The sequence below is a fragment of the Lissotriton vulgaris genome, chromosome 10 (assembly GCF_964263255.1).
Source record: "Lissotriton vulgaris chromosome 10, aLisVul1.2, whole genome shotgun sequence".
NCBI classification, from domain to species: domain Eukaryota; kingdom Metazoa; phylum Chordata; class Amphibia; order Caudata; family Salamandridae; genus Lissotriton; species Lissotriton vulgaris.
In genome coordinates, this window is record NC_141698.1 from 69,867,593 (window position 1) to 69,880,457 (window position 12,865).

Here is a 12,865-nt window from a genome sequence, read left to right on the forward strand (position 1 = left end):
GAAGGTGTTGGATAGTAAATTAAATCTATTCCCTATCCTAGAGCGCCCCCCAGCGCAATGCGTTGTAATGGTTTTCGTTGTAAAACCTGCGTTGCAATAGCACTGCGTTGTAAAAGTTTCGTTGTAAAGGATGTTTCCCCTCCGGAGTCAGCCGCTCTGGCCGCTGAGCTATACCATATAAAGCTCGCTGATATCATTTGACACAAAGTGGCACCATCTGAGCTGGCAGGTCTGCCTCAGAGGCAGCAAAAATGTTATCAATGACTTAGGGCTTGTTTAGATCTCGGTGGATGGAATACGCCCTCACAAATGTGACGGATATCCCGTCCGCCGTATTACGATCTCTATAGGATATAATGGGATCATAATGCGGTGATGGGATATCCGTCACGTTTATTACAGAGTATTTCCCTCCACCAAGATCTAAGTCAGGCCCTTAGTAACTTAGGGTCTACCAGATTATCCCATATGATCCAGTCAAATTTGGACATACAAGTTTGGGGTTCCCCTTAACATCCAAATTCCAAAGGTAGGCAGACCTCATGGACATCAAAGGCGAACTAGGGGGAGCTTACTACACAGGCGTTTTCCTTCTGTGACACATTTAATCATTTCCACTCACTGTCATCCTACACCAAAGCAAATACACTGCTTAGACCTCTTCAATGGTAACCTAACTCAGGTGTTTGATTGTACACTACAATATAAGAGGCGAAGGAAGCCATTAAAAACAAGGGTCAAAAACAACCCATGAATTTCACACAAACTGCCAATGCTCAAGTAAGAGGCAGAGAGGAATAGAAGGAAAGATTATGCCTGAGGTTGGAAAAATACTTCCCACCATACATAAATGTCACATGAGAGAGACTAAAACACATTACTTATAGGGCTGAAACTGAAACAGACCTTTCAAAGAAATGATTTCACTTTAAAACCGAATTGTAACCACACAAAACCTTCCTGATACTCTACAGCCGATTGACCGGATTCACCCAAACAGTTTTTAAAAAGTACAGCAGAACATTAATAATTGTCGTTCTGCAATCACTAATTTGAGCTCTTGTTAGTTTTTATCCAGTGGTTGTTTAGATATGTGTTATCCCAAATGTACCATGAATCTCTTCAGCTTTTCCTAAAGAAATCAATGTCATATAACATAACATAGCATAATGCAATGCAATGAAGCATAATATACAACACATAGCATAAAACACATATACACACACTCAGACGAACAATTATTTAGATATATTGAAGAGGAAGATACATGTTTAATAATTGTTCACTTATCTGGAGCTGGGGATCCGGGATTGAGTCTCGCCGTCAGCTCAATATCCTGTGATTCTGGCCAAATCCCTTAATATCCCCGTGCCCATAGACATGGCCTGGATACCCTCACGAGTGATAAGCTACACTATATAAATCTTCTAATTTATTTCAATTCAATTCAATACAATTTAATTTAATATAATTTAATTTACCCGCAGTAATGACAGATGCACAGGTTCTGCTCACCTTTTTCCTGGTGGTGGGGCTGCTGCCGGTGCTGGGACACGGGCTCGGGTGGGGGCTGGGGGGCTCGGTCTGGATACACCGGGACATGTAGGCTCTATAATCCAGAAGGATCTTTTGCTTGACCGTCCCCACCAGGTCTTTTGGCTTGAACAGCGATGGGATGTCCTCGGTGCTGCCCCGGCTGCTGCAGTTACTGGGAGCCGCTCTGCCACAAGGACTGGGCAACTGGTTCCCAAACGTACCTGGAAGGATGGAAGTAGGTTTCACAATGGTGGGTTCCAATCAACCAACACACGTGAAATGGCAGAAGGACCCTCAAATCACATCACATTGACATTTAAGAATTTAGAAGCAATTTGATATAGGTTTCATCCCAGGATGTACCCAGGGCATGGTACCAAAATGCTGAGTTTTACATTTTGATGAGCACAAAATTGTCATACAGTATACCATCAATGTAAGTTAATGTAGAGGATGTCCAAAGAAAGAGAAATATCATACCATATAGGTGGCATACATTGTGTTACATGTGCCTTTGGGAGATCTACCAACTTGCAGTTCAGCTAAAGGGAATAGGATACTAAAACTATGCTTCCCTATGTATGTTTACCTTGATACAGTGCAGGCCAATTTTTTTAAGTCACTAAATGTGCATGTTGGAAATTCTGTGGGTGATATTTTGGCATCAAACCTGTTAACATATTTACAAGCATGTCTGCAATCCAATGTTCTTGAGCAGCAGTTTGCAGGAGGACTGTTCATGGTGGAGATGGTGCCCAACCAGAGCCAGCTGCAACGTCAGGCTTCCCTAGTGGATACAAGAACATATATCTACCTCTTACAATAATGGGACGGAGGTGAAAAGGTGGATATAGAATTACAGCTGGCTGTACGTGATAGCTGGAGGTCTCCAGATAAGGTCCTCTGGAGAGGATAGGTGTGAGAGAAAAGCATGGAGCCCACCTACCAACACACGGTAGCCAGATAGTGCCTGATGAATTTCCTGGATAATATCTTCTAGGTGGACACGTTGGTTCGAAGGAGATTTTCTTTGTTGATTATATAGGGATGAGTCTCAGTTTGGTTGGAGAAGGTCCTTGCCTTCCACCGCCAAACTCAATGATCCGGCTCCAGGCTGACCTGTTTAGAGGCAAACATAGGTGGGGTTTCGCTAAACAAATGATTGATTTCCTACCTATACCTCTGGCATTAGGATGACATTTTAGAATTGGGAAAAAGTGCTCATCAACCCATTAGGGCCCTTCCAATTAGGCTAAAATGGAAGGGAAGGTTTGCAGTTTTGGGCTCCTCAAGGACAGGGCTAGTGGCAACTCCCATTCTTCCTATTCCCAGCCTCAGGAATTGCCAGGGTTTCCCCGATGGCCTTTCGCACACATGCTGCAGCACAATAAGGTCAGGTTGGGTGAAAAGGCATCCCTTCTCATTCAATCCAGATTGCCAGGGCAAAAATGTCCCCCTTCATAGTGGATTTGCACTCCAGAATTATGGCAAAACCTGGGGATTCTTCCAGACCTACCGTTCCCATGCACACAAGGCCTGTGAGAAGCCCTAAAGATTCTTCAAGGCCAAGGCTGAACGTGGACCATGGACACTAAAAATATGCTCCAGCAGATGCATGGTCAAGACCAGACTTATATCCCTTCAATCAAGAACATTAGAACCCATGTGCATGCAGACAAGCGTTGTGTCATAACTGAACTCTCACTTCCTCTTACATTAACTTTCGTTCCTTCTTCATATGACATCATAAACCCACTTCTTCTCCGGATTAGAGGGTATTATAAATTGGTCTCAAGAACAGTATAAATATGACCCTATATCACCTTGTATCACCTTCCTCCCAAGAGCCTGTGAAATCCCTGACCTTCTGGGTCTTGCCCTGCTGGGCATGGAAGTCAGCCCCACCAATATGAGGCTATTGAGGTAATAGGGTGAGGCAAGAGGTCAATCTTGTGATGTCATTGACGGTCAATGGGTGCATGAATTCATCTGGCGAATCGATGAGCAAGCCAAGCAGCACAGGATATCCATTTGTTAGGGTCCTCAGTCATGCAGACTCCTCAAGTCAGAAGGAAGCAGTGCTTCCTTTTGTAAAAGAAAAATAAAATGTACCAGGGCCCTCCTCTGGAGGCCACTAAAGCTGGCACCACCATTGTCCCTGCCAGCAACAGTACCAACAAAACCACTAACTATTGCACTCCTACAAGGGTGACAATTCAGACTATTCCAGGCCCCTAAAGCTATGAGAATGGCTTGAGCAGCATGTATTAGTCCTTTTAAATGTTAATTTCATCATTAAACACCTATTGTGAGCTTATCTTTTATTTAGAAAACAGCACCACCATGTGGCAGACTGTCATACGTACAAGTGTTGGCAATTAAGTGCCGGTACCGAGCACCAGAAACCACTAGGTCAAATTAAGCACTGAAATAAAGGTTGCCAGTCACTGATTCAGAGCAGTGCTAGCATGTGAAAATTGTAAGAGCTAGTACCTCTTACCTTGTTAAAATCAAGGAGTTTGTACATTGCTTTAAGCTTTGCTAAAGTTTGCATGAAGTTTTTTCTAGAGGATCTTCAGTGATCATGACTTTTGAACAAAGACTTCCAGGTCTTTTAACCTTCTTAAGCGGAGGATAGCAAAGGTAAACTTATCATATAGGTAACAGATTTATTGTTACCACTACCATTTGAATATCTACCAATTGGCAATTCAGCAAATAAAAGATATCCCTCCAGTGGTAAACCCCCCAGCACCATCATCCACTCTCTAACAAAATGTGGCAGTAACTCACTCTGCAAATGGTGGCAAAGCAAATAGCTGGACGACCTGCAATGCTATTTTAGAGAGGTGGCATCTTCAAAAACCTAGGGAGTGTAGGTATGTGAGCACTTAAAAAATACTACCGCTTTGGAGTTACTTTGTCCATGATCACACATTCCGGTGGAAAATCTGCTAGTAGAGATGCACACTGGTTGATTTGTGCTGAGTTTTCTCCACCATATTTATTGCGGATTCAGACACTTCAGAGGAGAAACTTCCACTGACCTCCCAGAGAACTTTAAATATGGAAGACTTTCTTCATCCAGTTTTAATAAAGGTCATTTGTGTTTTTATCCAAAGTTTTGGGTATGTAACCAAGTTAAAAGGATCACTCTGGATCCCCATTTAGATGTGACCTGGATCCCCATTAAGATGTGACCTTGCCAACTATCACTTTGTGATGTACCTGCTGAAGCTTTAGTCTTTCATCTATCTGGTGATCTGCCTTGCATCCACACTATCCTGGAACCAACATCTATCCTAAACTTCACTGAAGATTGAAACCACTGTCAATAGCATTGCTAGGGTTATTTGTGCTTTTGCAGGTGCCTTTTTTCGTACCTGCTGTTGATAAGGGAAGCAAAGATTTAATCAGGCCTCCCATACATACTGCAGGTTTCTTAGTGAATTCAGGAAAGAGACTTGACTGTGACACTACCAGTAATGCTGCATGCCCTGCACTGAATTCCCAACCCTTTCAACAAGTTAGTGCCTGAGGTGGGGAGTGTCGGCACCTTGCGGATTCCCTCCCCTCCACTTCTTCTATGGCTGTTTTGTAAGGGACCATCAGCGTTCTGGACTTCATATGAGTGATCTAATGCAAGAGGTGGCAACCCAGAGTTGGGCCTGATCCAAGCTTCCCTACCAGGCTGGAGCACATTCCTTAACCCCAGGCCCTGAGATCCCCACCACTTAACTGGCCAGCAGCACAAAGCCTTGGGCACAGTTTCCTGCTGACTGCTCTTGCTATCCCTGACCCTCTTTATGTTTCTTAGTTGGTGCTTTGTGCAATACATTTGCTGTGGAGCTGTGATGATTTTCTGCAATCCCTCTGAAGTTGGAGAGCTACTGGAGCGGGGGTCGTGAACAGCTGAAGGTACCTCTCATCCTACAAGTATCACAGAGCAGAACATGCAAATAAAACTGTTGTAATAACTGCACATCTGAGACCCTTGAGCCTAAAAGTGAATGCACTCAAATGTAATGGAGTTACAGGTGAGGAAAGTAGCTTTGTGCTAAGCTGAGAAAAGAGCCAATCAGAGAGGCAGATTCAACCTATTAGTCAGCAAGCAAGCAAGAGTGCTTCATCAGACCTGAGGCTGAGAACCTTGGGATATCCTTGGCCATAAGTAAGGACGCTGAACAGAAAGCAAGACCATCTTGAGAAAACCCTACAGAACACTAGCTGAAGGCACTGGTTAGCCCAGATGGAAATTGGTAAAACTGTCTTCCTGGATAATCTTTAACTGCCCTTCTTCACTGAAGCAAAACCTATTTCATTGGGACAATCCCAAGAAAAAAATGGCTAGTCAACCTAGCAAGTGGCAATATCAGGCCTATAGAGACTGGGGACTGGAAGCTTCGGAGGAAATTAAGAGGTGAAACTAACACTCGAATAAGGGATTGTATTCTCCTATGGGGGTCCCAGAGCCTTTAATCAGAGGAAAGCTTCACCTTTCCTAATGAGGGCATTGAAAAATAGAAAGAACTAATAGTGAATACATTCTGGTGAATATGTACATTGCTCCTTGAGTACTGAACCCTATGTGTACTGGGTAACCACACCCTATGTATTCAATGGTGGTCGGCTATGTACAGGGAAGATTCTGATTAAATAGACGACTGCATTAAGATGTCTGATCCTGACAGTAATTACTCAGTGACATGAAGGGCTCCTTAATCTCACCATGTCAGTGCCTGCACCTACAATATCCATAGTTTAAACTTCACAGTATAACCTTTGTCTACCAAATGGCTGGCTGGTCATGGAAAGAAACAGTAAATTTGCCTATTGCTAATTCTCATTCCTCTCCTCTGCATGTCCCAACCTTAGAAGGTGATTTTCTTCATCCACAGATGTGAATGAAAAGGGAGCATTTGGCTTGTCGTTGTAATCTTTCACACAGTTTTCACATTCCAACCATATTCTAGTAGCGTACTTTTTCTTTTGATCTGTTCTCAGAATACCTTCACTGTACTCTCTCACTACCAAATACCTCCACTATCTTGTCTCTATTCTCATTCTCCTCCATAATGTATTTACTTCAAGACTCATCCTTCCCATTTACCTAAGTGATTCCCATGGATGTTTGTAACTAGTCAAAGGGGGTCAACACATGACAAAACTGATGAATGGATATCCGAAGATTAGGTTCTTTTTCGAGATTTTATATAAATGCATTTCTGTACTGCGATTTAAAAAACAAAGATATCTGCATTCTTCTGATAACTGCACAAGCCCTGAGAGAAAGAAGAATCTACATTAGGTCAAGGTTGGCCTGGTGCTAGGATTCAAGTCAAGGATCTCCCCAGCTGCAAAAAATCTCAGATGATCACCTTGGAACATAAGTATAGAATGAAAGAGTTGTATTGAGCCAACAATTGATGGCAAAAGGTGGGCTTTCATGGGGGTTCTTGGCTTCCAATACTACTAGGTTGTAAGAGTTATGATGAGATCCATTTCTGGGGACTTTTGATTCAGTTAAAAGTAAAAACAAAAGTCCTCAACCCCAGTCCAGAGATACAAGGAGTTTTGCTTCAATGACGCTGAAATCTTCCAGGTGAACCCAAGGGTCAAATTAATAGTGTGCTTTGGGACTGGGTAGGGTGTACACTAACAGCAGGTGTTTCATCTTCCCAGGTGAGCCATCCTAACTTCAAGCAAAGGCTGGTTCTTTGTGGCTCAGAGAAGGTACTCATGGTTCTGCATAATCTATCTTGTTGATCTGAAAAACACCTTCCTGCAGAGCTTTACTAGAGGTGTTTGGTAATCATCTGTAGTCCACAAGATGCTTTGTAATCTTCTTCACAGAAATAAGTTCTTAGAAGCTTTCCCAATTCATTCCAGTTGGTCTTTTCAGTACCCAGCATTATTATAGGGGAAGGGGAATGGTGGATTAGAGCATTCCCTAAGCCTCTCACATCACAAACCATGGGATCTGCTTTCTCTTGATGTAAGGCTTGATTTCTCTGACTTGGAAAATACATTTAATAGCAGATGGAGAGACCTCTAGGTATAGTGGTCAGAAATGGCACACATAGTACATTTAATTTATTCAGTTTTCCTGGCCACACACACATGTACAAACACATGCACACATGTCTACACATAAACACACACAGACACAGCCATACACGACAATTCTCAGACAAAAAGATATGTGCTTGCTTGCACCAAGACACACTCACATACACACACACACCCGCGCACACACACACACACACAACATGTAAAGAAAGGTTCTTATTTCAAAATGATTTGTAGTGGAGGAAATTGATACAATGCATTTACATTTCATGGTAACAGTCATAGCCACCTCAAAAGACTGATGTGTGACCTTGAAAAACCATTGCACATGTGCACACAGGCACAGAGTGCCTTGCTCTCATGGCGAGAATCGAGTCTAAACATTTTTCTGAAAATGAAAAAGATCAGTAGTGTGAGTTACAATACCTGATTCAATTCTTAGAATGATACTGATAATTTAAAAGATAATTAGTAGTCACTTGGGTCACAAAGATCATTGAGTATACTAGGTAGGCGTCCTTGGTCTAACGCCATCATCAAACTTTATGGCCGTGTAGGGAGGCCTCCCTGAGATCTCAAAACAAGCTTCTGACTTGTGAGAACATCGTCCCTTTAGGTCTAGTTAGTTGGCAGCAATATATCTTCTGTTAGCAGCTCTTGTAATCTATGACATAATGTTATGTATGTAGGCTGTCTCTCCATAGGAGTAGTTGCTGCCCAGGTTAAGAGTTCTTGTCCACCAATACTATTAATGATTTGTTTCACTCCTAGATTACATTGATGCTTGTGCGCCCCCCCCGAAACCAAGTGATTGCCATGTTTGATAGTCACTATTTCACCTGCCCTGAAGAAGACCCTAATAATTACCATCAAACTTGCCTTCTCAGTCTATGATCTACTATTTCTCAATGTAACCTCGAATCCAGAGACTTAGGGGCCTATTAGGATGGCGGACGGACCTGCGTCCGCCCGCCACCCCAGAGGAGGAGGGAGCGTCCGCAGGGGCAGCGGCGGTCCCTCCATGCTAATGAGGATGTGACCGCCACCCTGGCGGTCACATCCTGTATTTTTAACATTGCGGCGGGTGCTGCTTGAAGCAGCATACGCCGCAATGTTAAAAAAAACATGTTTACCTTTGTGTGCACGAAGCTGCAGGCACCGCGTGGTGTCTGCCGCTTCATGCACGGAAAGGCAGGGGGGTACCATAGGTACCCCCCATGTGCACCCGCCACCCCTGGGGGCCCGCAACGGGCCCCCGAAGACAACACCGTATGCCTTTCCACGGCGGAAATGCTGCCATGGAAAGGCATATGACCGCAGCTATCGTAATATGGCTGGCGGTGTCTGATAGACACCGCCAGCCATGTTAGTCGCCTTCCGACTTCCGAAAAGCGGCGGACGAAAAATAGATCCCCCAGCCATCCTAATCTGGCGGGGGGTTATTTTCCAGTCCGCAGCGGATAATCTGCATCCTCCGGGCCGGCGGTGGCTTCCGCCGGCCCGGAGGATGCGGATTATCCGCAATCCTAATGAGCCCCTAGGATCGAAGACGCAATTTTGATATTTGAATATCTCTGGACCTTCGTTCTACAACTCCTATCCCAGAAGAGCACTACTTATCCTTTAATAACTGTATACTGTGTTCAAACAGACAATACCTCAAGCTAATGAAAGTACATCTTTTCTAGATCAATTAACAAGTGTTGCACACTGACAAGAGGATGGAAAGATCTTGAACATGCAGGATGAGAGGAAGTGGTTCCAGTCCTACTCTTCTAAGTCACTGAATATCTATAATATACAACCTAGACTTTAAAAGGATTGGCTTTGTCCTTCTAAACTTTCCTACTATGAGGAACTGATTCAAACATCTGCCAACTCATCATAGGCACATTTCAGGATTTCCAGAGAGCTCAAAATGCATTCAGTATGCCCTGCATCATCCTCCATTCACAACAGCTGTGTGACAAAGCTGCCTCCTTCTTCACTGATAACATACATCTTACATACAATAGTATGAGAAGCGACCTGGGCCTTCATGACCAGGGGGAAGAGAAACAATCTGCTTCCCTGCAGGAGGCTTTGCAGAAAGCAATCCATCCCACTGAAAATTGTCAAACCCATCAGCTTCTTTCCTTAAACAGATTCGGATCACCAGATGATATTTATCCATTCAGACCTCTTGATTATTTCTGCCCTAACTTTGCTTCTTAATATATCCTTCTCCTCAGTTTGAGCATCCACCTGTTGGAAGAAGAGTATTATCAAATCATTACTAAAGAAGCCTGGCCTAGATTCTAGGAAAGAGAGCAATTACTGACCAATTTCTCTGCTCCCAGCCATGGCTAAAATAGGGGAGAAATATATGACTCAATGGCTTTCCAATTTCTTAGGTCACAAACTGTTATACGTTGCTCAGGTGGGATTAGTTGGGGCTTGGGTATTGAACCAGCACCTATTTTGGTAGTTGCGGTTCTAACGGAAAGCCTGGATGCCAGACATTCTTTAACCCCTTCGGCGCTGGTGACGGTACCGCTCCGTCACCAGCCTCGGTCGCGCTATGCTGCTGACGGAGCGGTTCCGTCACGGCCCGCTCGGCGCGCCTGCGCTGCGCTGATTTCGCGCCTGTGCGGCGTGTTCTATTGAGCGGGCGGGGCCGTGACGGAACCGCTCCGTCACAAGCACAGCGCGCCCGAGGCTCGTGACGGAGCGGTTCCGTCAGGAGTACGGGAGCGCCGCGCGGCCCCCCCTCCCCACTAGCGCTGCAGCAGAATAGCCGCCGCAGCAAAGGACTTAAGACATTTATTATTGAACCTCCCTGCAACGTTGCAGGCGGTCCACCATTCTAATATTCTCAAGCGACTGGTGGTTGGGTTAGGTGGCTTCACCCTTTCCTGATTCTCTTACTTCTTAACTCAATCCTTAACTCTTTCTAAATTTTAGGCTGAAAACCTGATTTATTTTTTGGCAGGTGACCTGCTTCTTCACCAGGGAGACTGAATAAATTACTCCATCGCCCTGATGGAGGTGCCACCTGCCAAATTTAGAAATGACTTGGCAGGAACAGCCATCACAGTATTTCCTGTCAATGTTGCTTACAGTTTTATGCTGGGTTCTGTTAACATGACAGAGCCCTGTGCAAAGCTGTTTTCCTTTTTAAATAAGCAGGAAGAGGACTCCCATGACGAGGGGAGCATTTAGCAGTTTTCACTGCCCCTTACCACCAGGGATTTCCTGGCAGGGACAGGCAGTGAAAACTGACCTTTAATGCTTAAAATTGATATTTTATAAGTTAGTTGGGTAAAATTAGAGGTCTGCCTCTAACGGCCCTTAATCCGTAGGGCCATAGAGGGGTTTAATCAGAGTAGTCTCCAACGTGATTAAACTTAAGGTCCATCCACATATAAATATGGCGGGCGGACCACAGTCTTAGTGGTATAGTTAATCCATCACAATTGCGATATCTATACTGCCAAGCTTTAAATCAGTCTTTCCAATTACTGTGCAAAGTCCCTCTGGGATCATCATTTTCTAGGCTTTTATTTAACATTTAAATGAGGCTCTTTGATTTATATCATAGAATGCTTTGGCCTGGACTTTATGTCTTATGCTGATGAGGCCCAACTAATTGTTACGCTTGCCAGCCCCTTGGGAGAGATCCAACATATATCTCCATCTTGTCTGCTATCCTCCAAAACCTTGATTAGTTGCAATATGTTAAAACATAATGCGAACAAAAATGAGATGCTGATTTGCGACTCTTGTAGTCTGTGAAATGCCGGCTTCTGGCCTGGTCGATTGGTTCCCCCATTCCTTCCACCTCCCAATCATCTGTGACACCTGCACTTCTGTCATTCTTTTGCCATTGTGTTATTTTTCGTAAATACTCATAGATATTCTAGTGTATCAAGTGGATTAACTTGTTGAAATCACCCAAAGACCCGACTATTGTTGTCCCAATATGTAAGAAACAGACTTCTCCACCCTCAATTTATGTCTTTACACCATAATAAGTTTTGGTCAAATTGCTAATCTGTGCATTATATAATGTCTCCATTGGACACATTACTTTTTCTCCTATTGTACATCAAGATTCCTTATGGAATATAGTGTTGATTTTACCTTTGTGAGATGGAGGTTATAATGGCACACAAACAGAGACAAAATAAATGTGGGATTTGCACCTTACTTGATCTCATATCACTTCTGCTGGCGCTTTGCTTATCTCCGGAGTCTTGTTTGGCGGCTGCTGAAAGGTGCTGGTACCATTCCTCCTTTTCACGTCCTGTCCTCCCAAAGAGGTAGAGCGGCACCTCCTTGGACTCCCCAGCAGGTTTCAATGCACTGTCTTGGTCTGGTACTGACGTCTGGCCTTGGATTTCTTCTTGTTGTGTGGAGACCTCACGGTGATCAATAGACCCTCTACGACTCAGATCACCTTGGTTGGCAAATAGGATGCAGATGGGATATTTCTTGTTCCACATTCTCTTTCGTGCAAGACCCGTTGGGAAAAGAAAGATCTGCAAAGTGAACAAAGAAGTCACTATAAATATCTTGGCTGAGCAAAGGGGCTTCCTGACAGCAAAGTTATGGAGTTGATTATCTGAAGACAGACTGCTAATCAAATCCTTCATCTAGGACATTAAGAAGTACCTGTCTATAGTGAGGCTAAAAATGAGAAACAAAGTCCAAAAAGGAGCAAAGAAACATCTGGGGATCCTTATTTTGGTCTAAAGGAAGAGAAAGACTCTTCTTTACCAACATTGCTCACAGCAATCCTTTTACCTGACCAATCAAATGTTTCATTAAACACATATAACTTATCAAAGCTGCTCTAAAATGCATCCAGATTAGTTTCAGTTCCAGTAACTTTAGTGCCACTGGTTGTATTTTCAAAGAGTACATTCCGTTGCGGTGAACTGATTCTGGTGGAGTTGATACAGTCCAAAGAAATGCATTGAATCTGTGTTTTTTGAGCATGGCTTTTCAATTGTTGGCAAAGAGGAGATCCTGATGAACTCCATGTCACATGTTCACACCACTGGCGCCCCTGGCAACACTAATCCAGTCATTGTAGCCACCCAGACACCCTAGTAACCTATGACTTGCCCTTCAACCTAATACCCCTTGAAGGCCTTTAGTGTTGGTTTGCATGTCTTGTGAACAGATGTGGGCACAGGCTTCATGATGTGTAGTCACTTGAGCTTTCATGTACAATGTGAACAGGAGATGCTACCTTGAAAGCAGGGAAATACCTGCC

The 12,865-nt window shown here is 43.8% G+C and overlaps 1 protein-coding gene across 1 annotated transcript in view; it reads right to left on the minus strand.

Moving 5' to 3' along the window:
- Positions 1–12,865, minus strand: part of LOC147684684 (testis-expressed protein 2-like) — a 148,456-nt gene that overhangs the window by 44,347 nt on the left and 91,244 nt on the right. The window contains exons 4-5 of the mRNA XM_086940515.1: positions 11,795–12,125; positions 1,516–1,757 (exon numbers count right to left, since the gene is read on the minus strand). Coding sequence (XP_086796641.1) covers positions 1,516–1,757; positions 11,795–12,125 — 573 coding nt within the window. The remainder of the gene's footprint in view (positions 1–1,515; positions 1,758–11,794; positions 12,126–12,865) is intronic.